This window comes from Ostrinia nubilalis, chromosome Z (genome assembly GCF_963855985.1).
Source record: "Ostrinia nubilalis chromosome Z, ilOstNubi1.1, whole genome shotgun sequence".
In the NCBI taxonomy this organism is placed as follows: Eukaryota; Metazoa; Arthropoda; class Insecta; order Lepidoptera; family Crambidae; genus Ostrinia; species Ostrinia nubilalis.
This window is the reverse complement of record NC_087119.1, coordinates 7185662-7211302: the sequence shown is the minus strand read 5'-3', so window position 1 is coordinate 7211302 and position 25641 is coordinate 7185662. Positions and strand designations below refer to the sequence as shown.

The 25641-nt window shown below is 36.3% G+C and overlaps 1 protein-coding gene across 1 annotated transcript in view; it reads right to left on the bottom strand.

Annotated features, from left to right (window-relative positions):
- LOC135087060 (solute carrier family 7 member 14) overlaps nucleotides 1-25641 on the bottom strand; it is a gene marked incomplete at its 3' end in the record, with an annotated part of 134445 nt that overhangs the window by 64729 nt on the left and 44075 nt on the right. Inside the window, exon 8 of the mRNA XM_063981907.1 lies at nucleotides 4056-4239. Within this exon, the coding sequence (XP_063837977.1) occupies nucleotides 4056-4239 (184 nt within the window). The remainder of the gene's footprint in view (nucleotides 1-4055; nucleotides 4240-25641) is intronic.

The following is a 25641-nucleotide window of genomic DNA, read 5'->3' as shown; positions in this document are numbered from 1 at the left end:
AAAGTATGTAAACAAATCTAGGAAGTCGAATTTATCCTACCTTTAATAATTTTCTCATCGATTTGAAACCTATGTAAATCGAATGTCAATACAATAATTTGCTACAATCGAGCTGATGATATTTAAACATCCAAAAGAAATATTTCTATTAAAAAGTGATGGGAAATTTACAATTCTATATGGCGCATATTTTCAATTTGATTTTCCTCAAATATATCACGGAATTTAAAGCTGATTTTTTTTATACAATTAGATTAAATATCAGACTATATCTTGCAATTAAAAATGTTTGCATATATTAAGGTATAATTGAGAAAAAAAATAAAAACAAAAATCACTAAAATCATTTTTCCTAATTAACTGAATGCGTTTACGAAGCACTTAATATGCTTATTACGTGTAGTTTTAAGAGCTCTATGAAGTATTATAACAATTCTGAATTAAATGTTATTAGTTAACGAGTGAGAATATTTTTGCATAATTTTGAAGTAAAAAAATAGGTAACTTTGAATTTTTATACCGCGAAAACTACTTGGAATTTTCAAACGGGAGTTTTACTATCATGTTTGTATAACTGAGCTCAATACGGTTCATCAAATAAATGAGAATGTCCGATTATACAGTCTCATAACATACTGTGCAGCGCCGTGACGTTATTACGCGTCCAAATTGAACACTACAGGCTAGCTTAATGATCCCAATGTTTTCTCGAACTTCTCAACTTGAAAGTGTTTCATATTATGCTTCTAAATGTAAATGTCACCAAAACTCGTGTTGACTAAATATAACGACGTTACTTCGCTACTGAGTAAACTTATAGCATTCATTCATTCACTCCTGAACGGATGGTGATTCCCCGATTTACTAATCACGGTTAAAATATTCGTGGTGAACAGCGAATAGTTAACCGGCTGCGTAACCGACGTTTAAAAATTAATCGGCCGATTACTCAAACATTGGTTAAATGACAGTTGGTGAACTCGGCCCTTAGTAGTTGGACCGTATAGTAGATACTCAACGCCAAGTATTTCGTAGTTCGTAGCAGCTCAGTCTACAGGCAGTCGTAGCTACGAGCGTCTACGAGTGGAAGCCGCCTCATTAGGTACAGTCGAATGCACATCAGACTATAAATTTTTGGTGCAAAATATCACTTATTGCAAGGGCATAAGATGGTACGGTGTTTAGTTTGATGTGCCATCGTCTGTATTACGCATGCACTGCACATATTCTCTTCTTAATAACAAAGGCGAACTAGACAAATAATGTCGTGTTTGCATGTAGTTTAAACAACTAATACGAGTTATTATGTTACAAAATATGTGCTTAGGTGTCTAAGGCTTGAACAAATTAATATAGATTCTAGAGAACTAGGTATAAACCCTAATTATATAAGAAAATGATTTTTCTAGTTTATCTTATCTACACTAATATTATAGAGAGAAAAACTTTGTTTGATTGTAATGAATAAGCTCAAAAACTACTGGACCGTTTTTAAAAAATTTTTCACCATTCGAAAGCTACATTATCCACGAGTAACATAGGCTACATTTTATTTTGGAAAAAAGATAGGGTTCCGTAAAGTATGTAGATAATGTAGTCAACGCGCGCGATGCCGCGGGCGTAAAGCTAGTGTTTTAAAAAAATAAGTGCTTTTTCTCTTACCGATCGATTACCGGCGATTTTACTTTTAGCTACTCATAAGACTTTAAGATAAAAAAGTCTAACTTTTGTACATTTTTCCTATTTTTAAAAACGATGAACCTCTTGTCGTTATAGCCGATATTTTAGTCGAGTATGTATGCACCGGAAGCGGCAGTATTCGACCGATTTCCGACAAATTCAGCTCTTGGTACGAGAAGCATTCGCCGGAAATCGTTGAAGAGGTTATCTGAGGCTTATTCCTTTTATTTGTGAGCGATCAGGATTTAAAAAGAACGAAAATACAGCTAGATTTGTTTTTCAAACTAATCAGTACTCTCCAGCTAAGAATGTCTTCATGTTTTTGTAAAACAATTTTGAAAGGCAGAAATTACGCAGGCTGTAGCTACAAGTTTAGGTCGTAAACAATATTTTCCGTCCTTTCACGTAAACTTGTAAAGCTTATGTTTTTATGCCTAGGTTTTCAAACTCTAAGTTACTAAGAACTAAAGGTTTTTATTGTTACCTACATGAATTTAGTTTATGAAACAATATTAAAAAAAACCAGCAATTGATTGCGCCATCCATAGCTTGTATTGTAATCTTGTAACCAACCAATAAACATGTTTACAATAAAACCATTTTCAATTAATTTCCATTAAACGGTTTAGTTCGTAAAACGCTGCGTATGCGTGTGTCCTAAACAAACATTTTAAACTTGACTTAACGTCGCGTTTATTTTGATGACGTCATGTTTCGGAAATTGATTTCTGACCTATTCCGACCCACTTCGAGCGCTCAACAGGCTTGTCACGTAAATGAATAATGCAGCTTGGATTCCGACGGAAAACGTCAGTGGGGATAGTGACAATAGTTCCCGATTAGTTAGATGGCCAGTGAATACTGACACGGGAATAAACTACGCAGGCAACTGCAGGAATTTGTGTTCCCCAATATAGATCTTGTTTTTATTAAATTTGTGCCCAATAACAAACTGGTTCCAGGAAAATTACAAAGGTTTTTCTTCTGAATTTAGTTACCGACACCAAGTTGTCAGGTATTTTTTTTGGGAAGGTATTTATGTGATCAACTTAAACGTGGATGTGCCACCATTTCATCTTGTTTGTTTCCTACTTTTATGTTTATGTATAGAAACTTTTCTTAAAGAGGAACACATGATAAGAAATCACTTTCTTGAGGATTAATAATATTAGTAAGAAACTCTACCGCTAGTATCTACGGCGACTCATGGCATGCACATGAAGTACACTCATGAACATGGAGCCAAACTTGTCAACTAAGAAGAAAGAAGCGTACTTGAAGATAAGTCCATCACCATGGCGTCGACCACACTCGGCTTAAGAAACATAGAGCCTAACATGGAGACTGTCAGACCAGTCAACGAAACAAAAGATAAAAAAAAAGAAAGGTACTGTAAGACCGGCATTTAAGAGGTCAGATCAGCTCTAGGACACCATGGTCCTGGCCAAGATTATTAAAGTCTTTGATACCTCTCTCTTACTTTAGGTACTCTTTGATCAGTCCATCAGAGGCCATGGAATACACATGGGGAACATGATGCGAACATGGGAACGGTGTCACCAGAATGGAAAAGGTGAAAATCGGAGTCACAATGAAGACTGAAGAACACATCTTAGTAGATGGCCATTTACTTGAAGACAGAAAGAGACAAGAAAAACAGAAACGCACTTACTTGAAGATCAGTCCATCGGAGGCTATGGCATACACCACACGGGGCATGGGGAACATAGATCCGAACATAAACACACGGTGACATGGCGAGGCAAGCTAGAGTAACAAGACACAACACAATACCAAGATGCATAAATAAGAAGAAAGACTTACTTGAAGATCAGTCCATTGGAGGTCATGGCATACACCACACGGGGCATTTGAAACATGGATCCGAACTTGGAGACAGTAAGACCAGCATTAGAAAAGCTGAGACACCAGCATAGAAAAGCTGAGACCAACTCTAGGACCTGTGATCTAGACCGGGTTCTTATCGAAGAGAAACATAGCCCAAAGAAACAAAATACAAATACACTTACTTGAAGATCAGTCCATCGGAGGCCATGGCATACGCCACACGGGGCATGGGGAACATGGATCCGAACATGGAGACAGTAAGACCAGCATAGAAAAGCTGAGACCAACTCTTGGTTCATAACGAAGAGAAACACAGCTCAAAGAAACAAAATACAAATACACTTACTTGAAAATCAGTCCGTCAGAGGCCATGGCGTACACCACACGGGGCATGGGGAACATGGATCCGAACTTGGAGACAGTAAGACCAGCACATAAAAGCTGAGACCAACTCTAGGACCTGATCTAGACCGGGTTCTTATCGAAGAGAAACATAGCCCAAAGAAACAAAATACAAATACACTTACTTGAAGATCAGTCCATCGGAGGCCATGGCATACACCACACGGGGCATGGGGAACATGGATCCGAACATGGACACGGTGAGGCCGGCCAGGGCGCCGAGCGCGACTATGTACTTGCACGTGGGTGCGTGCACGTAGCCAAACATCTGCACAAGGCCAGAGTCGGGGTCGATCTCGTCGAAGGGAACTGTGGAAAGAAATAAATATTATTAAGTGAATTTGAACACCACTCAAGGTATCTATGCTCCCGTCCATTATTAGTGTTATCCCCGGGACAAACTAGACTTCCGCTGATTGGGTTCTTATTGGCGGTCAAGCTGTAGATACACAGGAGTTGCAGCTGTTTGAATAGTGCCTTTTTTACTTCTACTTATCATTATTTACAGGACGTCTACCGCTAAACAATAAATAATTTATTAGATTGACCGGTTGGTAGCGGTCTGCATCTTGTATAATGTGTTCTGTGGTCTGCATCTAGCACCTTCCTGCATCCTTTGTGAGGTTATTTATGAGGTGACCTCTATTCCAGAACTTTTACTTCTACGAATATGGTTTCATTCCATTTTATAAGGTGTTTTATCATATTAGATTATTAGGTTTCTAGACTAGATAGGTATACTTGAGTTGAGATGAACTGTAAGTTAATGGTAACTAAGTTTGAAACCTTAATAATGTGCTTAAAATTTATTTACACTGATTAACATAATTTATTTAGTAAGAATTTAATTCTAAAAGTAGCAAAGGAGTAAATATCACGTTTTCATAAACATAAACCAGTTTGTATTGTTTCCAGTTTACTAAAGTCCCAACATTAAAAGATCCTTGAATTGTTGATGAGGCAAATACTGGGAGCATTGTAGGCGTGGTCTTGTTTGAGGTTGCATTATTTGATTTTGCCATTTTAATTCCATTTACATTTCTATTCTATTCTAAGAACTTTCAACGTTGATATTTTAGGACAGACGCAAACAATATTTACTTTACATTAGGGTGAAAGGAAGACAGATCTAATTTACTATTTAATGTGAGATTGGAAATGTCAGGTCAGCAGAGTCCGAATAATTTTCTCTTGCCTTTGTTATTTTCTCTGAATTGGCATTGATTTCCTTTGTTATAAATGAAACTAATATTCAATGACATGCTAAGCTAAGTTATTTATTCAAATCTCTGCAATGGGTCTGTATAGGTACCTACTCAAGTTACGGAAAGTAGAAATTAGCATCAAGGCTGAGTTGCACCATCTTACTTAACTTTGATAAACATTAAGTAGTTTAGTTTTAGTTAAATAGTGCCATTTAATTAATTAAAAGCTTTTCCGGTGAAATACTATATTCCTTCGTTAATGGACTTAATGGCTTAATGCGCTGATTGAGTGGGTTTCTTTGTTAGAACTTGTAAGAAATTATGGTATGGATGTATGAATGGAAATGAGCAGGTAAAATTAAACGTAAATAGGTTTTATGAGGAGAATTTTAATATCTATAGTAAAGACTAAAATCCTGTTTAAGAGACTAATTTTAGTTAATTTTTAGTAACAAAGTAGTACAACTAAGCGTGGGCAGGCCTCCTACTAGGTGGACCGACGATCTGGTAAAAGTTGCGGGAAGAGCCTGGACGCGGGCAGCGCAGGACCGTTCATTGTGGAAAACCTTGAGGGAGGCCTTTGTCCAGCAGTGGACTTATTTGATTGAAACGAACGAACCAAATTTACGAAGTTCAGACATAGCAAGACCCCTTGAGGGTGTATAAAAATAAAACAAACAACGTCTTTGTTAATTGGCTTGTTTGGCTCATCAAAATCATTAATTAGTATTAGTCAAAACAAACTCTTCTTTTACCCAGTGAGATTTTAATTATCTCAGGATTATTTTTTTGCGTTAATTCATTAAGCCATTAGTAACCGTGCCAACATTATTTGAAAATCAAACTTTTACAGGGTGTTTCTTGTAAGGTGTCAAGCCGAAGGCAGGTGATAGGTGAGGGCTAGACCTATCGATTTCACTCCCATGTATGTTCTACGATTTTTCGTAGTTTAGAAGTTATCGTTAATTTTGTGATTTTTTCAAATTTTATGACCTTTAAATTTTTTTTATTTTTTTTTGGGTTGACTTTTCTCAGATTTCTTTTTTTTTTGACAGATTCCCTATTAATTGCAGATGTTTGAAAAAAATAATCACCTTCCTATCCTTGATGCAAGAAGATACAAAATTTTTGCTAGAAACATAAAATATACGCTTTTAGCAGAACATTCTAAAATTTTCAACTTAAAAGTTTTAAAATAAAAAGAACTTTCATAGGTCCAAAATAATTTTAAAAACTGCGCAGTTTTCTGAACTTTCATAATAACACAAAAAAACATGTACTTAATAGGCCATTATTTTCTGTAATCGCTCCACTAAAGTGGTAAGTCGGAGATCCCGTTACATGTTTTTGTCTTTCTTAGGACTAACTGATGTTTGCAATCCCTAAGTTTACGTTATGTAGAACACATTTAGAGACAATAACTGAAAAGAACATTTTTTTTTATACATAACGAGGAAGCTCTTGCCCTTCATCTGGTATACAACAGGGAATATGAAAATATTGATGAACTGCGGACAAAGCTGACTGAAGCACAAAACCACATTAGAATGCAAGAAGAAGCTTTTGTAAATTTACGAAGAATTTTATTGCGTCGTTGTTGAATGTGCATACGGTCAACAGCGGACATTTTGAACATTTACTTTAAATTAAATCATTACACCCTTCTCTCTCTCTCTCACACACACACACACACACACACACACGCACGCACGCACGTACGCACACACACACACACACACACACACACACACACACGCACGCACGCACACGCACGCACGCACACGCACGCACGCACACACACACACACAAACTCTTTCCCTTTCTCTCACACTTTAATAGGTAGGTATATCAAATTTAATCGTAAAGTAACAATCACCACTGTGGTCTAGTGGTAATACCACCTATTTAGGACAGCCAATTCCTCTGTGGTTTAGGATTCCGGGTGAAGCTCGCTGATCATCCATCAGTTTCCATCAGGTCAGATGAAGGGCAAGAGCTTCCTCGTTGTGGATAAAAAAATGTTCTGTTCAGTTATTGTCTCTAAATGTGTTCTACGTAACGTAAACTTAGGGGATTGAAAGCATTAGTTAGTACCTACTAAGAAAGTCAAAAACATGTAACGGAATTTCCGATTTACCACTTTTAGTAGAGCGATTACAGAAAAAAATGGCCTATTACGAGTAAGTACATGTTTTTTTGTGTTATTATGAAGGTTCAGAAAACTGTGCAGTTTTTAAAATTATTTTGGACCTATGGAAGTTCTTTTTTTTTCAAACTTTTAAGTTGAAAATTTTAGAATGTTCTGCTAAAATGTATTTTTTATGTTTTATTTTCTAGCAAAAAAATTGTATCTTGCATCAAGGATAGGAAGGTGATTATTTTTTTCAAACATCTGCAATTAATAGGGAATCTGTCAAAAAAAAAAGAAATCTGAGAAAAGTCAACCCAAAAAAAGATAAAAAAAAATTAAAGCCTATCTAAAAAATCGTAGAACATACATGGGGGTGAAATCGATAGGTCTAGCCCTCACCTATCACCTGCCTTCGGCTTGACACCTTACAAGATACACCCTGTATAATGGACATTAAATTGGTAGTATCTAAAATTGGTCATATCTCAAAACTTTGGAACTTCTCTATGGCCATATTAGGCTTGTTCAATGCATCTTAGAGACACTTTAGAGCTCTTTCAAATTATACGTTTTGAGGCGGACGTTTGTCGTCCGTTTGCAGGATCGCACACTGAAAATTGATTACAAAGTAATACTGACTGACTTCATGCTCAAAACGCCAAATTTGAAAGAGCCCTTAGGCCTATCCACCTCCAGTGTCAGTGTGACTTGCTAATTTTGGGACACCCAGTAGGTATTTACAAAATATTATTATGAGCAAGTAATACTATTTATATATTAAGAAGCATTTGCCGCTTATCCATAGTTATTGCGGAGAGTTAAGGTTAAGCTTAAGCTGCAGCTTAACAGCTTGGAGTTTTATGAAGATTGTGCTGTCAGGAACCGTTAGGATGCGTTTTATGATATTGGCTTCGCTCGATTCATTTGCGCTGTTTGAAGTTCGATTACTCGTATCTGCTCGACGTTGTGTGAGACTGGTGCAGTAAAGAACACATTTTACGACATCAGTTTTAATCGTCCGTTTAAATTAATCGAACTTAATTAGATAAAACTAGTCGACACTTAACGCCCTATACAGTACTTACATTCTGGTGATATGATTGCTTATAATATGGTGACAGTTCTTTAACTAACTTCTTAGCAAAACTTTTCTCTGTTTCATTTTTTATAAATTCCAAATTATGATTTTGGTGCAACCATTATTTGGGCAGGAGTTGAAGTCGAATTAATGGCATCCGACGAACGTTGGATCAAACTCAGCCGCCCCTGGACTATTAAGGTGAAACCATTTGTCGGACTTAACACAAGAATGACCTCTTTTTTTTTGTTAAAGATATTAACCAGATAAATGCCATAAATGTATTTTTTTCTAGCACTTTCGTCGGAGTGATTAAGTTACGTGCCCAATCATACGCCTCGGCAATTAGTGAGCGGAGCGCCTTAGCCAAAATGATTCGCGTTTTTTGTTGTGCCCTGTGCCTAAGCGTAGCTCTTGACGTGTGAGACCTATCTCGTTAATCCAATTTGTCTGGCAATTAGGCAGGCCACAAGCGGGACGCTAACCAATTTAACCCATCGAATGCGATACAACAGGTAATTGACGGCGGGTATATCTAATTCGCATTAAAGTGCTTTAGCTAGCTTAATGACCCGCGTTTAAAAAGGCTAGTTTCCTAAAAAAACTTTAGTCTGACAATAATATTATCAAAAAATATTGGACACATATTTTTTTATTTGTCAATCAAACAAGTAATTACGAAGTTATGATGCGTTGAAGTTCCGCGTGACATCGCAAAGTGCTACACTATTAAGTAAGCACTCCTTGACGTCATAGGCCTCTTCTTTTAAACTTTAACGCCCTTTATCTCTTTTTCATTAGTTTGAAAAAGGAAAAATACGTGTCGAGTGTTTTTTGAAAAGATACTTAACTGACGGACTAGTTTAAATTCTTGCTTTTTATCCGGGAAACATCTCTATTGGTTTTGTTTTTTGTATCTTGTAGTTTCGGTTGAAAGTTGTGGACTCATTTAATGTATTTTGAATAGAATAAATTTTATCATAACATTGAAAGATGAGAGATGTTTTTGAATGCTCTGGGCAGATAGTGCTGTAATTATTTCAAAGAGTGCAACGCTAGAAACTCACTCACCCACTATGTGATATGAGCAAACTTTTAGAACGTATAAAATTTACCATCGTTCGTAACTATTACTTTTGCAAATCTACGTAATACTTGTGTATTCTGTGGTAATACCTAGTGACTGTTCTCGCTAATTTCGGTGCGCGAACTCCCTCGAGAACTATGTGTAGTCCCGGAATAAAAAGTAGCTGTCAAAACTGTGGCGTTTCACGACTGAAATTATTCTGGAGCCTTTGTGTGTGGGTAGTTACTAAGGTAACGTAGGTACTGCACCGTGGTACTGCTGGTATCAGACTTTATTATAGTCATATAATACCTATAGATCATACATAATATAGGAATTAATTCACATCCTCTTATTATAGGTACAGAAACATACAAAGTGTAAAAAATATCATCCATTATTTTTTATGTCCCTAATAACATTTGGTCACTAATTTTATCTTTTAATATCAAAAACGTTAATTCGATCTGAATAAAATGTAAGTTATAAACACAAACATATGAGTAGATCTCAAAAGGTTACATTTTACGATAGTATCACACTTAACATAATTCCTACTAGTTTGAAACTTTTTAAAAGTTGCATAATTGAGAATGTTACTAGGTATGCAAAATCACTTAAAACCTATTTTACAGTTAGGCTTTTACATTTACAAAGACATTAGTTTTTATTTCATTCAAAAATACCCAGTAGTTATGATTTTATAGGCATTCAAAGTTCGCTTTAAATATTGAGTGCCGCCGACGGTCACGTGACCCCGCGTGACGTACATTCACAGTGTCCGCTCACTAGAAAACGGATATAAACATACTTAAATACATTTTTTTTTGTAAATACAAACTTATTATACATATTAACACCCAGACCCATCACAAAAATTAAAATTGAACCAAACCCAAACTTGATGCGATTGTGTCGTTTTATTGCGAATTACCTTCCAGCTCCATCATTAGACCCTGATTACTATATAGAATTAAAGTACTCATCAATACAAAACGAACGAACCCAAACTCGATGGATTTAAGTCGTTTTATTATAGAGTTCCTATGGCCACCTTCCAGCTCCATCATCAGATCAGCTCCATGTCATCATAATATTGCATGGTCATCCAAATCACATGTGTTTGCGAAATTTCAGCTTAATCGGTTGCCTGGAAGTGGGTCTTAATTCAGCTTGCAAGATTCCACCCATACAAATATGAGCCAGTCACTGTAATATGACGTCACGCGCATAAAATGGCGGGCCGGCCGCCGCCCGCACTTTTAAAATTCAATATCTTGGAAACTAATTGACGTATCGAAATAATTCTTTCACGTGTATTTTTTATTTTTAACAGAGAATACAGAAAGCTAAAAAACAAAATTAGTGAACATTCTTCATTACAAACATGACAAATATGTCAGTCGACTGTCTGCAAACAACATAATAATATTTAAAATGATTTAAACTATTTTAATCTGAACTGTTATAATCTCTCGTGAACAAAGTTCTGTTGTTATGTTGATAAATATTTAAAGTATGCTCTTCCTATGTGCCTGGACCGTAGATAAAACCAGGCCTCCGTCACTCGCCTATGCCGGCCGAGATAATTACCTACAGCGCGCGACAACTTCAAGTTGCAAATCAGTCCGGGCCGCCACGCGCCTGTTTGCACACGCGTATTTCTATAGGTACACGCTCGGTCGATCATAGTCGCAATCAAGGTTTATTGTTCCAACAGCACTGTTATTCATCTTTAATGAAAAATTGTAATATTTAGGAATAATAATTAACTGTAGTGATTTAAATAATAATAAAAAAATACACTTTTTAAATAATAAATTATTTTGAAATACTTATGACAATTGTCATTTGGCTGAAAACGAAACGAAAAACGAAACTTATGACAAAAAACTATAGCAAAAAAATTATTTTAGCTAATAAAAACATTAACTTTACTTCACCGTGTCTATTTTCCGACACTACACCTTTTAAAACTGTTTGTTTAATTTCGAATTATCGCAACACTGAAGTTTATTAATAGGTACTTTAGAGATGGTACGATTATACAAACTCCACTAGATTAAAGTTTTCTAATCGTAAATACAATAAATGCTTCTTAAAATTAAGTTTTTATTTATTTTACTTTGCTCATACAACCCTGACGCTTGAGCGGTGACATAGATCAATTCTAAACACAAAAAAAATGCGCTCTTGTGAGCGTAGTAGTAAGGTGCGATTTCGAATGCACCATGTGCGTTGGATATTTTGCATTATTATTATTACCGTTAAAATGTCGGCATCTGATCCTACACAAAGGAGTGCAATTTCTGTTGCTACTATTATGTATTCTGTGATAAAACTGAGAGCTCCATTCTGGGAAGCTTTATTAATTTGAAACAACCAGCAGTCGGCAAACAGGAAACAAAGCTGTGGGCTAATTCAAATGCATTTGTCGAGAGTAGAAATCGTCTGTCAAATAATTTTCTAGTAATCAATTTTGAACTGATTGTCAAGGTAATACAGTTGAAAATTGAATATCAAAGCCAGACTACGCCTAATGTCAGATCAGCCGATGGTAGATGCCAAATTTCCAATATCGCGTACGAAGACGGAGAACTTTGTCAATATAGTGGTACATAAGGGTCATAATTAGTGGATGCCGACGATTTTCGCGCTGTCATCTCAACGACTGCCCACCCTTGTCGTTAGAGCAGTCGACTGGATAGAAAGCATGGAAATAACATGGTGATTGATAAACTAGGTGCAAATAAACATATTTTATAAACACAGAATGCTTTTTGCTTAAATTTGAACATAAATTTACCATAATATAACTTATTACACTTATGTCTGGATTTGTAAGCAGAAATATGGATAGGTACCTACTGGATGGAGTGGATGACATAGTGGATGGAGTGTTTTGTAAAACTGCAAAAAAACTTTACCACTAGCTGCTACTAACTGTAACTTACACAAACTTCTGCCGTTCACCGCTAGGGGCGCTGTGCAATCTGCCATACATTTTGTACGCACTTGGTAAGGTTAAACTTATGGTAGAGCTACAGAACTTTCATATAATAAATTATCATGCGCAAAAAATAGTCTGTTTGGGCCCGCCATACACGGACAGTTCGAGCAATTAGCCAGTGGTCAACATAAAGGCACGGACCGCTTTTGCAGCCAGTCAACAGCTTGAATCTACCATTGATAGGTAACTGCTGGAGTAGTTGGTAGTGAAACTGCTCAACAGGTCACAATTTCATTTTCATTCAAATCAGTAGCAACATTGATTTTGAGGAAGAGGAACCACTGCTACTTTGTAATATTTGCTCGAGCAGTCAGTATAAAATATACCTGGCAACTGAAATTTCACCGTGCCGAAGTAGTCACAACTGCTCGAGCAGTACCGTGTATGTGTGTATGTAGAAATCAGTTGCAGCTAGAAGCTGTCGTAATTGTGTAAGAGTGCCTAAAATGATTTGTGTCTTAGTTTTACTGCTATAAATTTATACTACCCATACCAATATTATAAATGCAAAAGGAATCTGTCTGTCTTGCTTTCAACCGATTTTGATGAAATTTGGCATAGAGATAGTTTAACTCCCGGGAAAGGACATAGATAGTTTTTATCCCGGTTTTTGAAACAGGGACGCGCACGGTAATGTATTTCGGTGACAGACAAAATTCCACGCGGGCGAAGCCGCGGGCGGAAAGCTAGTATAAGTATTATAACCCATGCTTAGAAAGGCACGATAAATGTTGGTCTGGGCTAATATCTCTTTTCGTCATTTTCAAAGGCTTTACAACAGTTTTTAACTGTATTATCACATTGTAACACCTATATTACTATTATGGAAGCAATAAACGTATTGAGTATTGAGTATTTGATAAAATCTAACATTAAGATTGACCCCTTCCCTCGCACACCCACATCTCTCCACCTAGATTAAATTATTGTCATTATTTACTGTGTTCATTTGATTTGGTGCATAATCTGAAAACCATTTAAAGATTTAACCATTTACAATGAAAATAATTAGCTCGAATTCGTATAGTTTTTTTTATTTGTCATTTTTGACAATTAGTGTAATGTTTTAAATAAGACCGAAAATGATACGATTTTCTTTATGGTTTTTGTATTAGTTTGTTTTTAAAATTCACTTTATAGTAAATTACAGATAAATCCAGATTTAATCACAGTGTTATTTATTAAACTAGCTGTGCCCGCGACTTCGTCCGCGTGGAATAATGACTTTGGGTAGGCACTTTTAATAATTTAGTCTAATTATTTTACAAATAGCTTTTGCCCGCGACTTCGTCCGTGGAGAAGTCGAAAACGTTCTCATACGATTATTTTTAAATGTTTTAACGTTATTATCTAAATGTTTAAAGTACTTTTAAAATATAAAAATCAGGTTAAATAAACATGAAAATATTTTTTTCTTATATTTTATGAATATGCAGCTCGGCCTTTGATCCGGTGAAAGTTACTCGGTGGTATTATTTTTTTACAACGAAATCGAAAACTACACCTACCGCAGTATTATTGGTAAACTTTTTTTTTATATTTTCCTACGGGTGCTAGAATCACCAAGCTTCCAGCATGCCACTGGCCGTGGGAGAAGGAGCTTTTCCTCAAGACTACTCCCACTACCTCAAGGGCCTCCGCCAAAACTCTCGCGCGAAAATGAGTTTATGTATACAGCGCAAGCAGGTGCCCGCGGCATGACTTTCATGCATTACTATGCATTGTTGGGCGAGCGCACGCAGCGGGCACCCACTCCGAGGTTAAGTGGAGGCCCCTAGAGTATGGTAGTCGTTAACATGACGTCATGATTGTAAAAAAATGCACTAATGAGTAATTAATATCAACTTTGAAGCAAATCACCACTAAAATAACTTTCTACCCCTTTTTAACATAGTTAGGGGGTGCATTTCACTAAAATACGAAACACGTCTTCCATTAATTCTGTTATAGAATGCTTATGCAAAATTTTAAGTAGATTGGACGAAGGAATCTCGTTATTTCATACAAACTTTGCCCCTCCTTTTTACCTCCTTAGGGGTAGAATTTTGGAAAATCCTTTCTTATCAGATGCTTACGTCATACAAAGAACACAAGTTTCAGGTCTTTACGATCAGCGGTTTAGGCTGTGCATTGATCCATCAGTAGCGCGCGTAGTACCTACTTGATCATTATTTTGCTGCGATGTGATTTTAAAACTGGGATATCTCCTAAGATATTTATTGAAATCGAATGGTGTAAAGGGCAAGAATGTTTAAAATTAAATCATCATCATCATCATGTCAGCCATAGGACGTCCACTGCTGAACATAGGCCTCCCCTAATGCTTTCCACATTGATCGATTGGAAGCGGCCTGCATCCAGCGCTTCCCTGCTACCCTTACGATGTCGTCGGTCCACCTTGTAGGTGGACGTCCCACGCTGCGCCTTCCGGTACGCGGCCTCCATTCCAGAACCTTGCTGCCCCATCGGCCGTCAGTTTTTTTTTTTTTTTTTTTATGCATAACAAGGCAGGTATTTGACCACAATCGCACCTGATGTTAAGTGCACTATGTGCCCTGCCCATTGCCACTTCAGCTTGCTAATCCGTCGGGCTATGTCAGCGACTTTAGTTCGTTTACGGATTTCCTCATTTCTGATTCGATCTCGCAAAGAAACACCAAGCATAGCCCTCTCCATAGCACGCTGTGCAACTTTGAGCTTCTGTATAAGGCCTATAGTGAGAGGCCACGTTTCCGAGCCATAAGTTATCACTGGTAACACACATTGATTGTAGACTTTCGTCTTCAGGCAATAAAATTAAATACTTGTGGTGAATAATTTATTTATTTGGATAAGGATTAATATCATGTTTATAAAAACACCTTCGCAAATAATGCATTATTTTAAAACAGATTTTTTTTGCATAAAAATGGTTACTATGAGCCAACCTTAAAAGATAGACATATGCTACCGCGGACTTTTTTGAAGAGCTTTTAAAGGGGAACAATCCTGTCATACATGATTTTTGCGAAACTTTAACCGTTTACGCAGCATCAGCTCTCAAAAGGTAAAAATTCATTGATTTGAAATATTCTTGATTGGTGCTCCGCTCCTATTGGTCTTAGCGTGATGATAAATAGCCTAAAGCCTTCAGGAACTAACGGGCTATCCAACACAAAAATAATTTTTCAAATCGGTCCAGTAGTTCCTGAGATTAGCGCGTTCAACCAAACAAACAAACAAACTCTTCAGCTTTATAATATTAGTATAGATATACCTATATATAAAAATGTCTTCATTAAAGTAAATATATTATGTAATTTTAACAGAGGGACTTATATTAGGCTGTCTTTACATAACTAAATTATTATTTTATAGCTCTAATGTAAACTTTCATCAATCATTCCTCCCTCCAATCCAATGACATATAAAAACATCTTAAAGATGACCTAAACTCTATGCCTAAACTGAACTGTCCCACCAAACTCATTGATAAGGGGGCGCTACCGTCGTTCAACTATATAGTTTCCAACATGGCAAAAATCGGAACCAGCGATCCGGTATTGACGGTGGCGCCCCGCTGCCAATGTCAAGGTTTTATTTCTATCATATTTTTTTTACCACCAAAACTGTCAGATGCTATTTTTCAAATAGCCCTATCCTACTATTTGATACAAAATCTAACGAAATGAATACTTTACATTTCTTGTGGGCTGCCCACAGGGAAGAATTGCGGAGAAGGCGGAAAATGCGAGAATTAGCCAGAATATATGAAGAAAATTTTGAAGACATGCCAGAGCTTCTGTTCAGGCAACGTTACAGGCTTAACAAAGGCCAATTTCAGGAGCTTTGTCATACCTATATTGAAACAGGAAACCTCTTTGCGGGGAAATACAATAATTTCTCTGGAATCCAAGGTTTAATATCTTACATAATATTATTTAAATGCGAAAGTGTGTGTGAATTTTCTAATCGTATCAGAACTGCTTCTCTTCTATGTTGTCCTAGTCACAGTACAGCTGCATTTCGTGGAAGTTTTCGATACTCAGCCACGAAATGTTGGAACAACATCCCTCCACCCCTTAAAAAATGTTTCTCATTGTTTTCTTTTAAATATAAATACAAAGGGTTCCTTTTAAATTTGCAAAAAGACTCATAGGACAGCAAACTGAAATTAATGTTAATTAAAATGCACTCACTTCAAGTTCCACGTTTCATCAGTAACATGTATTGCTATGGTTGTTATCATAGAGTTATTAACCTCTATGGTTGTTATGGTAACTGTGTGCTAACTTTCTTATAATTATGTAAAGAGTTAAATACATATAAGGTGTACAATATGTAACGTATTTATGAGGCATTTATATTATTATGTATTCTTAGTACAAATGCGTTCGTGATTCATAAGCAATTGTTGTGCTCAGTAGTGCTCTCCCTGTTTGGGTGTCCACGGAAGACCAGCGTCGTGGCATTATCTACTGAGATGCTACGACACCATGCTGAGTGGATACCTTTTCAGTGTCATTGTAATTACCTTCTCATTAAATAATAATAAGTATTGTAAGTGTATTGTCGATGATACTGAATAAACATTTTTTCTTTCTTTCTTTCTTTCTTTCTTGAATGTATGTTTACGCGAGTATAAAGATAAAGATACATTTATTTGTTCAAACATGTGTAGGTACCTACATAAGGTGTTAAGTCAGCATTTAAAATGGTATCAACATGTCTTACCTTTGCGGTGTACAAATTAAAATTAAATTAAAAGAGTATTATGAATGTTACTCTTTCACGCAAAAACTACTGAAGGGATTTTGTTGAAACTTTATAGTATTATTGTATAAACGTCATAATAACATCCTACTAATATTATAAATGCGAAAGTTTGGATGTCTGGATGTCCGTATGGATGTTTGAGTTTGTTACTCTTTCACGCAAAAACTACTGAACGGATTTTAATGAAACCATACAGTATTATTTTTTATAACACAGAATAACATTATAGGCTATAGGGGTAAAACAGGATCCACGCATACAAAGTCGCGGGCGGCCGCTAGTGCCCAATATATTGTTTGGATTATCTATCAAATTATTATCTTCTTAGTTTCTTCTCCCTTTTCTTTATTTTAAGAAATGCTGTCAAAATATCTGATTACTTAACTAAAACTTGTAATATTGTTTAAGATGAGCTGCCTGCAGGATCTGTTGCAACAGCCACTTTTCTGGAGCATTTTAACAATTTATTTGATTTACTTAATGCGCATGCATTCACCAGACTGGCAAGAAGGGAAGCAATCAGTGTGTATAATATTAATTAAAAGATTTTGTTTAATAGAGAACAGAAGGTTCTCCACTGAATCTGCCTAGTAAAGGCTGCCAAAAAAAAATAACAATATTAAAAAATTCATACCTCCTTGTTTTATTGAAGCAGCTCTATAATGTACATTTGTTTAGTTTTGAGCAAGTTAGAGCAGTTAAGCCATAAAATTTGTTTCTTCATAACTTCTTGCTTTAAATTAAATGAATGAATGAATAAATAAAACTTGAATAATTGTGAAAGAACTGCGCTGCCCAGACAGTAGATTTATTAAATTAGTTATAGCTTTCGATGTTTAGGTTTCACAAATTGAATACCTTACTATGAAGTTTTCACAGTTATATCCTAAATCCTCTCAAAATTTGGTTGTGTTGGATGAGTTTTTTGAAAAGATCACTCTGTCCAGGGATATCCGTAACCGAAACTTTCGGTTATCCGAAACCGTAACCGATTTAAAAGTTTCGGATGTAGGCAGTTTTAATTGTTTTTGTATAGCATTGTAAAGGCAAAACAGTCTGATTTACCTTTATAATGCCATCTAGTATAAATTTATATTATTTATTCGATGTAAAGTGTGCGGCCATGAATGAACCGAAAAAAATATCCGTAACCGAAACCGGTATAATATTATTCCTATATCCGTAACCGTATCCATAACCGAAACTACATAATATCCATAACAGCCCTAAGTAACTCAGTCCACACGCACATGGCTCAAGGGTATAGGTATTTACAGCTTAATTACTATCCATTCGCTTTAAGTTTGCCGCTGGCGATATGACGTCACTCGAAGGGAAACGTCTATAACTATAACAAACTATATTTAGAATGTTTTTTATTTATTAATATTGATAAGAATTGTGTATTTGCATAAAATAAGACACATTAATTGCGTTTAATCACTAACCGATTGCCTTGAATCGCGGTTGGGGGAGGGGACGCGCGTTTAGTTATGGAGTAGTGTCGATGGGAATGAAGATGTATTGTATGGTCCTTATAAATAACCCATTACCCAGGACACTACTGGCTTGGTAGTGTAGAAGGGAAAAAATATTCCCCACGACACTACTGGTAGTGTGGTTTGTTGGTGCGGTCGGTCAGAAGGGCGGCAAACTTAGCGCGAACGGGTAGTATGTGAGCCATTCCACACGTGTACATAGGTACGAGTAGTACCTATGGCATGCTATGCTAATAATAATTATTATTGTCTTTGCAACACGTCTAGCATAAATATGTAGGGTAGGTATACCTACTAGGTAAAAATAGGTGATTTATTGTAGGGCTTTTGTTCACACGGAAAAAATGACAAAGTTTTTAGTTACTTATCAAATAGGTAGTAGTAACATATATGTAGAAAACAGGAACTTAGATGCCAACGAAAGAAAATAGGCTATCAAATGTTGTTTTGGGGACTTACCTTTATAAAAATATCACATTTAAAAATTCATACCATTTGTTGTTATTTAAAAAACAATGTCAATTTTGACGATTAACTGAAAGTCTATTATCTATGAATATAGTAGCGATATATGGTATCCAGCGGCAATGGCAGTGCAAAATTTTGACAATGACTGTAGTTATCATACTTCGAGTTTGTCCATGGAGACGGCAAAAGTCCTTTAGTTGGCCATAAAGTAAACTTAACGAAAAATGTTACTTAATTGATACCGAGGCGCAACCTGGAAGCATTGCTAAGTGTGCTCCTCGTTACTGGTTCATCGTTCGTCATCGTCATTGTTCGTAAAAACCGGGTCGCGGCAGGCAAATAATAAAATTAGTCTTATGTCTTCTCCCTTATTAACTTCGATGGATAAATAGCTAAACCTCCTTGCGCGTAACTGACGTTTGTTGGAAAACCGATTTTTTCAGGCCATCGGATTTTAATTTCAAAAGTCATTGACCAATCCCAGTTCATTTAATAACTATTATGACGTTTTCTATTGGCCAAAAGATTTAACTCTCTAAAAATCCGCGTGCAACCATATCCTGCTTAAATATTGTGCACTTTATTGAGCACAGATTAAACAAGCTAAATGACAAATAGAATAGATTGAAATGACAGATTGCACTTGAATTACCCTACTGGAAACTACAAACATTGGCCGAGGTGATGTAATTTGAGAATGGAATACTCACATGTTATTTTATTATTAAACTAGCTTTTGCCCGCGGCTTCACCCGCGTGAAATTTAGTGCCACAGATTCGCATAAATTATAGCCTATATTTTAATCTGGGTTACAAAAAATAATACTGTTAAGTTTCAACAAAATCCGTTAAGTAGTTTTTGCGTGAAAGAGTAACAAACATCCACACAAACTTTCGCCTTTAAAATATTAGTAGGAGTAGGATTTAACGAAACTCTATCGTGAATAGAGATGTAAATTGACCGAATCTGACCGGTCACGATTGTCTGAAACCATATGACCGGTCATTTATTGTCAAATTCAGTCAATTTGTCTCAAATATTAGAGAGATAATTTATTTATTTAGATACCCAAGTTTGTGTAATTTTAAATGAACGTTTTATTATAAGTCCTATTTATGAGATATAATACCGCATCAAAGTTAACGTACGCGGCGACGCAATATTCCCATTTCACCAATAAAATGCGCGTTGACGTTTAGTATGGAAATGTCATTTTAAAACAGTGTTCAACAACTGTGTAACTTTGTATTAGTAAGGGGGTTAGTATTTCATTATCTCTCTATTATCTCTATAATCAAATTAATATCCGTCCCGAAATTATCGTCGAATTGTTGAGCCGGACTGAAGTTATGCTGATTATATCAGATTTGAAATCGATCTCCGACTCCACTCTCCAAATTGCAGCGTTCGGGACTCAAACGGCCGACCGCAGCCGACTTAATCGGATGTATGTGATGGCACTTAGTCGTAATTGGCGCTTAATGAATGACTATAAACTAATTGTGGCCGAAATAGAGAGAATCCCCGTCTCTATGGCGTATGGACGATGCATAGACCAACACTATATTTCGATGGAGATACTCGTACATTGAATGTTTAGAAGTTACCTCTTCTGACATTACTTTGTGATTTTATATTATAATTTATTCTAAATCTTGTTCCGTGAAAAAATACTGTAGGGCTTTCTTGAAAATTTTTCTGCAAGAAAACTTGATTTTTTTAAAAGGCAATTCATATCTGAGTTCCTCAATACTTACGTCATGAAAAGAAACGTGTGACCTAGGATACCATGTCAATTGCCACTTAATGAATGGTGATAGAATAATTGCGGCCGCATGGACGATGCCATAAAGGCATATTGCGTTTTGGCAACACTATACCTAATATTCCGATGAAATATAAATAATGTGAATCCTTATATAAATGTCTTGAATAATTTTTGTAACGCAAAAAGCAAGAATTTTTGAAATGATACGTCATGATAGAATACCACAGCAATCTTACGTCATGAAAAGAACCGAGCGTCTGCTGATAATTAAAAGAGCACTTAAACAGCATACAAAACGGCTTCGAAATTGGCTCCATTTGTCTGTCCCACTCGTGCCAGTACTAGATCTCTAAGAGAAAATGAGACAGATAGAGAAATGGTTCTGCGTAGGACCGAGGTTTGAAAGCGACCTCAAGTCCGAGTAGAAAAAAAGAGAAGAAAAAAGTGACGATTCTTGTGAAACTTTAAAATTAACTCAACATTAAACCTACACGTGTAAACGTCCATTAATTAATATCGGTTCCATATTTTCACACCGGACATCTTTTGTTGGTTCGACACTGCCAGTCCGTAAAACTGAGCGGTGACAATATGCCGTCAACGCGTCCGACGTATTTTAAATGCGAATGAAAATTATTTTAATATTAAAAATATTGTGGAGTAACTGGACTTCATTCTATGCATAAATCCTCGCTCTTTTGTATAGTAAGGCTTCTGAATGACAATATGTTGCCGTTCCGAAATATCGTCGCTTGCCTCTCTAACTGACGTATCTGACATTTTTTTCGAAACTGAGTTATCTACACCATCTTAATCAGTTTTGCAAGACGAATCGATCTGTCTAATCACCTGAATTTTTTGCTAAATGTCATTTACGAGAGAGGCAAGCGACGATATAGGATAGTATGCAATGTCGCTGTAATACAGTAAAAGTTGATTAATGAAGTTACTATAGAATTCCAAGAACAGAAATGACAAACCACTGAAAATTTTCACATAATCTTTGGACACTGACTAAAATATCACAATATAGTGTAATATTGCGCATGTAAGCGATATTAACACCAGTTTTGCGAGTAACCACCTCGTGTGACCATATTACACAGCTTGCCAGCGGGGTGTCTTAGAAAAACAACAAATAAAAACATTTGCGCGCTGACGGTACCGCGTAATAGTCTAGTACAGACGGCAGTTAAACTGGCGTCTTATGTCGTAGGAATAGGGGTGGTTTTGCAACAAAATCTGACGTGTTGCTGTACAAGATCACGCTCGCAGACACTTTCAATCCAATGGAAAATTAGTTTTAGCTTTAACATTATTAGTTATTCTTTTCTGTTTTTATTACAATACATAATAATATTTATCTGCTTTTCTGTCCTGCGGGCTGTAACAATTGAGCTCTGGTGTTAGAATGTATAAGCCAGGTTTAATTTATGATAATTGCTAGAAACGTACTTATTTAGCTTATGCCTTAGAATTTTGAATTAGTAAAGTGATTTCACACTATGTATCGAAATGCTCCACCTAGAAATAAAATATATCTAGATTCTCTGAGCGGACAGAGTCCAATCACATATTGCGGTATCAATAATAATTATTGAAAATAATGCGTCAATATTGTATCTGTACCGAATAAAGCCACAAATAATAATGTTGTATCAATTCATCTTTGGATTCGACATTACAATTCGTAAATCTGAAATTAAATAATACTGATTGATGTGCCCGAAGGGAGAGCAAACTGCTAAAAACAAGCGTGAAAATTTAATGTATTGAAATGCAAATACAGATGTGGTGGAGTGACGTCAGACAGGTGGAGTGACATCAGAAAATTGCATTCGCGACGTTGCATCCCCGTAAACGACGAGTTTGGACTTCCGATTCCATGTAAAATCATTGTGCTACGATTTTTAGGGTTCCAATACGGCGCCTTCAAGTCGGGCATCACATATCTACAGCTCTGCCTCTCCGGGCGCGCCTATCTCTGCGTGCCCAGGTAGAGCTGCCGCAGGTTTCCCTCTCCGGGCGCGCCTGTCTCTGCGTGCCCAGGTAGACCTGCTACTTCAAGTGTACCCGATTTGCAATCTGGAGCTGCCACCGGGGATGCGCCTACCTCTGTGCATCCCGGCCGTTCCTTATCTAAGGTTGCTGCGCCTCTTCCTTCAACTCTGCTGGACGCTGCTTTATCTACGGTTGCCACAAAATCAATAAAATATAACTGTAGTCAAAATTCTGTCAAACTCCAAAAAAATTTGGTTATAATACAACTTGAAGAGGGTGTAGTAAGGGTGAAATCAACCATGTAAAAGCAAATAAATATTGCTGATTTCTGAAAATAAGTTCAATCATTTTCTTATTAAATAAAGTGTTTAAGAACACAGGACCTTCAGAAAGGAAAAAAGGCGGAATCATTTTTTTATAAAAATTAAGATGACACGCTAAATATCCCGGTGAAACTGAAAATTATACTTTTACAGATCCTATCGGATTTACCTTAAGAATAAAACTCAGACAGTGAAAAAAGTTAAGTGGCCATTTTTAAATCTCTTCTGAGACGGTATTAAAAACCTTAATTGTGAAAACATTTCGTAATAACAAAGCTATATTTTGTTTCAGTTCTTTTTCAACTTATTTACTGTGAGTTTTGTATGAAGCCTCTTAATTCAACGTTTCTACTCGCTGCATTTATTGTATTCGTATTGCAGCCAAACAATTAATTTTACATTTATAAAAACATCGCTAATCAAAATCTACTTTAGTTTTGTGAAATTTTAATAACAAACTGAACTCCAAAACCCTTTTAGTATCTTTAAATTAATATTAGTAGTATTCTGGTTCTCTCAATCTGCTGTCACTTTGCATTTACCTATAAAGTCGCAAAACAAGATCTACTTTAGTTTTAAATCCAAAAACAATTTTAACGAACTCAGAAACCCTTTTAGTGTCTCTAAATACCTAGTTGGAATTATTGCGAAAGTGCTGTTTATACTTAGTTTGTTCTAGCACTTTCTAGATATCGCAGAATTTAAGTGGTTCCACTCGTCAAGTGTGACCCAGTTCTGTCAAACTTCAGAACTCTGAATACTCCCGTTTCCGTATATTTTCGAAACTGAGGCCGACTATAAGTGTATCTGTGCCGATGCCCATGGTATTCCCGTTTGGGTCTAACCCAGTTTCGTTTAACTATGACCAGTTAGTCTGAAAATGAAAATAGTTGAACCGGTATTCAGGGAGGTTTTTACTTTGCGGTATTTGGGATGGGTGTGAAGGAATTCGGGATCGCTCGTTGCTATGGGCAGTGCGATACCCGGACATTGGCAATAATATTGGAGGTGATAACACCACCAATCAATTGACGTTCTTTTTAAAACTGTCAAAACGACACTCTCCCATAGATTTTGTATGGCAATACAAGCAAGTGACGTCATTTTGTCAACTCAATTAAACTATTTCTATAAACATACTAAGTTGTGAATTCGAATTATTGGGGAATGGTGTCAAATATTCTATTGGTGACGTTCTTCCTTGTGGAGAGATGTAAGTCAACTGAGCTTCAATTTTAGATTGAATAATTTTCTTGATTTGGATGGTACCTATCTATTTGGGGAATTTGGGAAACTAGCGTAATATTTGAGGTTGCTTGCTGTGTCAGTTGCAGCGTGTTTGAACTAGACGAGCACCTAACACCAGCAGGTGCCGCAATTTTGAAGTAAAATCATGTTATTTTCAACAGTGAGTTTATGTAATACTAGCGGCCGCCCGCTACTTCATACGCGTGGATCCCGTTTTACCCCCTTCATCTATCTTACACGGTTTAGATTTTTATAAAAGGATTTTCCCGCTAATTCCCGTTCCCGTGGGAATTCCTAAGTATACTATAACCTGCCCAGGAGTATGAAGAATAATTGTACCAAGTTTCGTTAAAATCCGTCGAGTAGTTTTTGTTTCTATAAGGAACATACAGACAGACAGACAGACAGACAGACAGACAAAAATTTTACTGATTGCATTTTTGGCATCAGTATCGATCACTAATCACCACCTGATAGTTATTTTGAAAATATATTTCATGTACAGAATTGACCTCTCTACAGATTTATTATAAGTATAGAATATGATTTTACAATTTGGTAAGTAAATTCTACATTTACATAGATCGTTTTGTTTTGTGGCTACTTTTCAGTAATTCCAGATAATAAAGTCCGTAATGTGTAACATGCAACGTATCGCTTTCTCATTAATAAAATTTAATTAACCACATCTGTTTGATATTTCAATCCACCCACAAATAAAATCATTTTGCAGTAATAACATGCTTTTTGAACATTTCACCGCAGCATTCGGTTAATTAAGTATATTTTGTCGAATGTGCGCTGATTTATTTAATTTTTCGCTAATTGACCGCAGTTTATGAACCGGACGAAACTAATCGGTCGTTAGTCGGCCGTTTGGTGTAGTGGTTCAGAACGGACTACTATGCCGAGAGGTCCCGGGTTCGATTCCCGGCCGGGCAGAAATTGAAATGATGAATTTTAATTTCTGTGACGGGTCTGGGTGTGTCTATGTATAATATTTATGTATTTAAAAAAAAGTATATAAGTAGTATATCCGTTAAGCTAGCACCCATAACACAAGCATTAAGTTGCTTACTTTGGGGCTAGCTGGGGTGTGTGATATTGTCCAAAGATTAAAAAAAAATCAGGCATAAGTGTACCAATAATTACACAGTA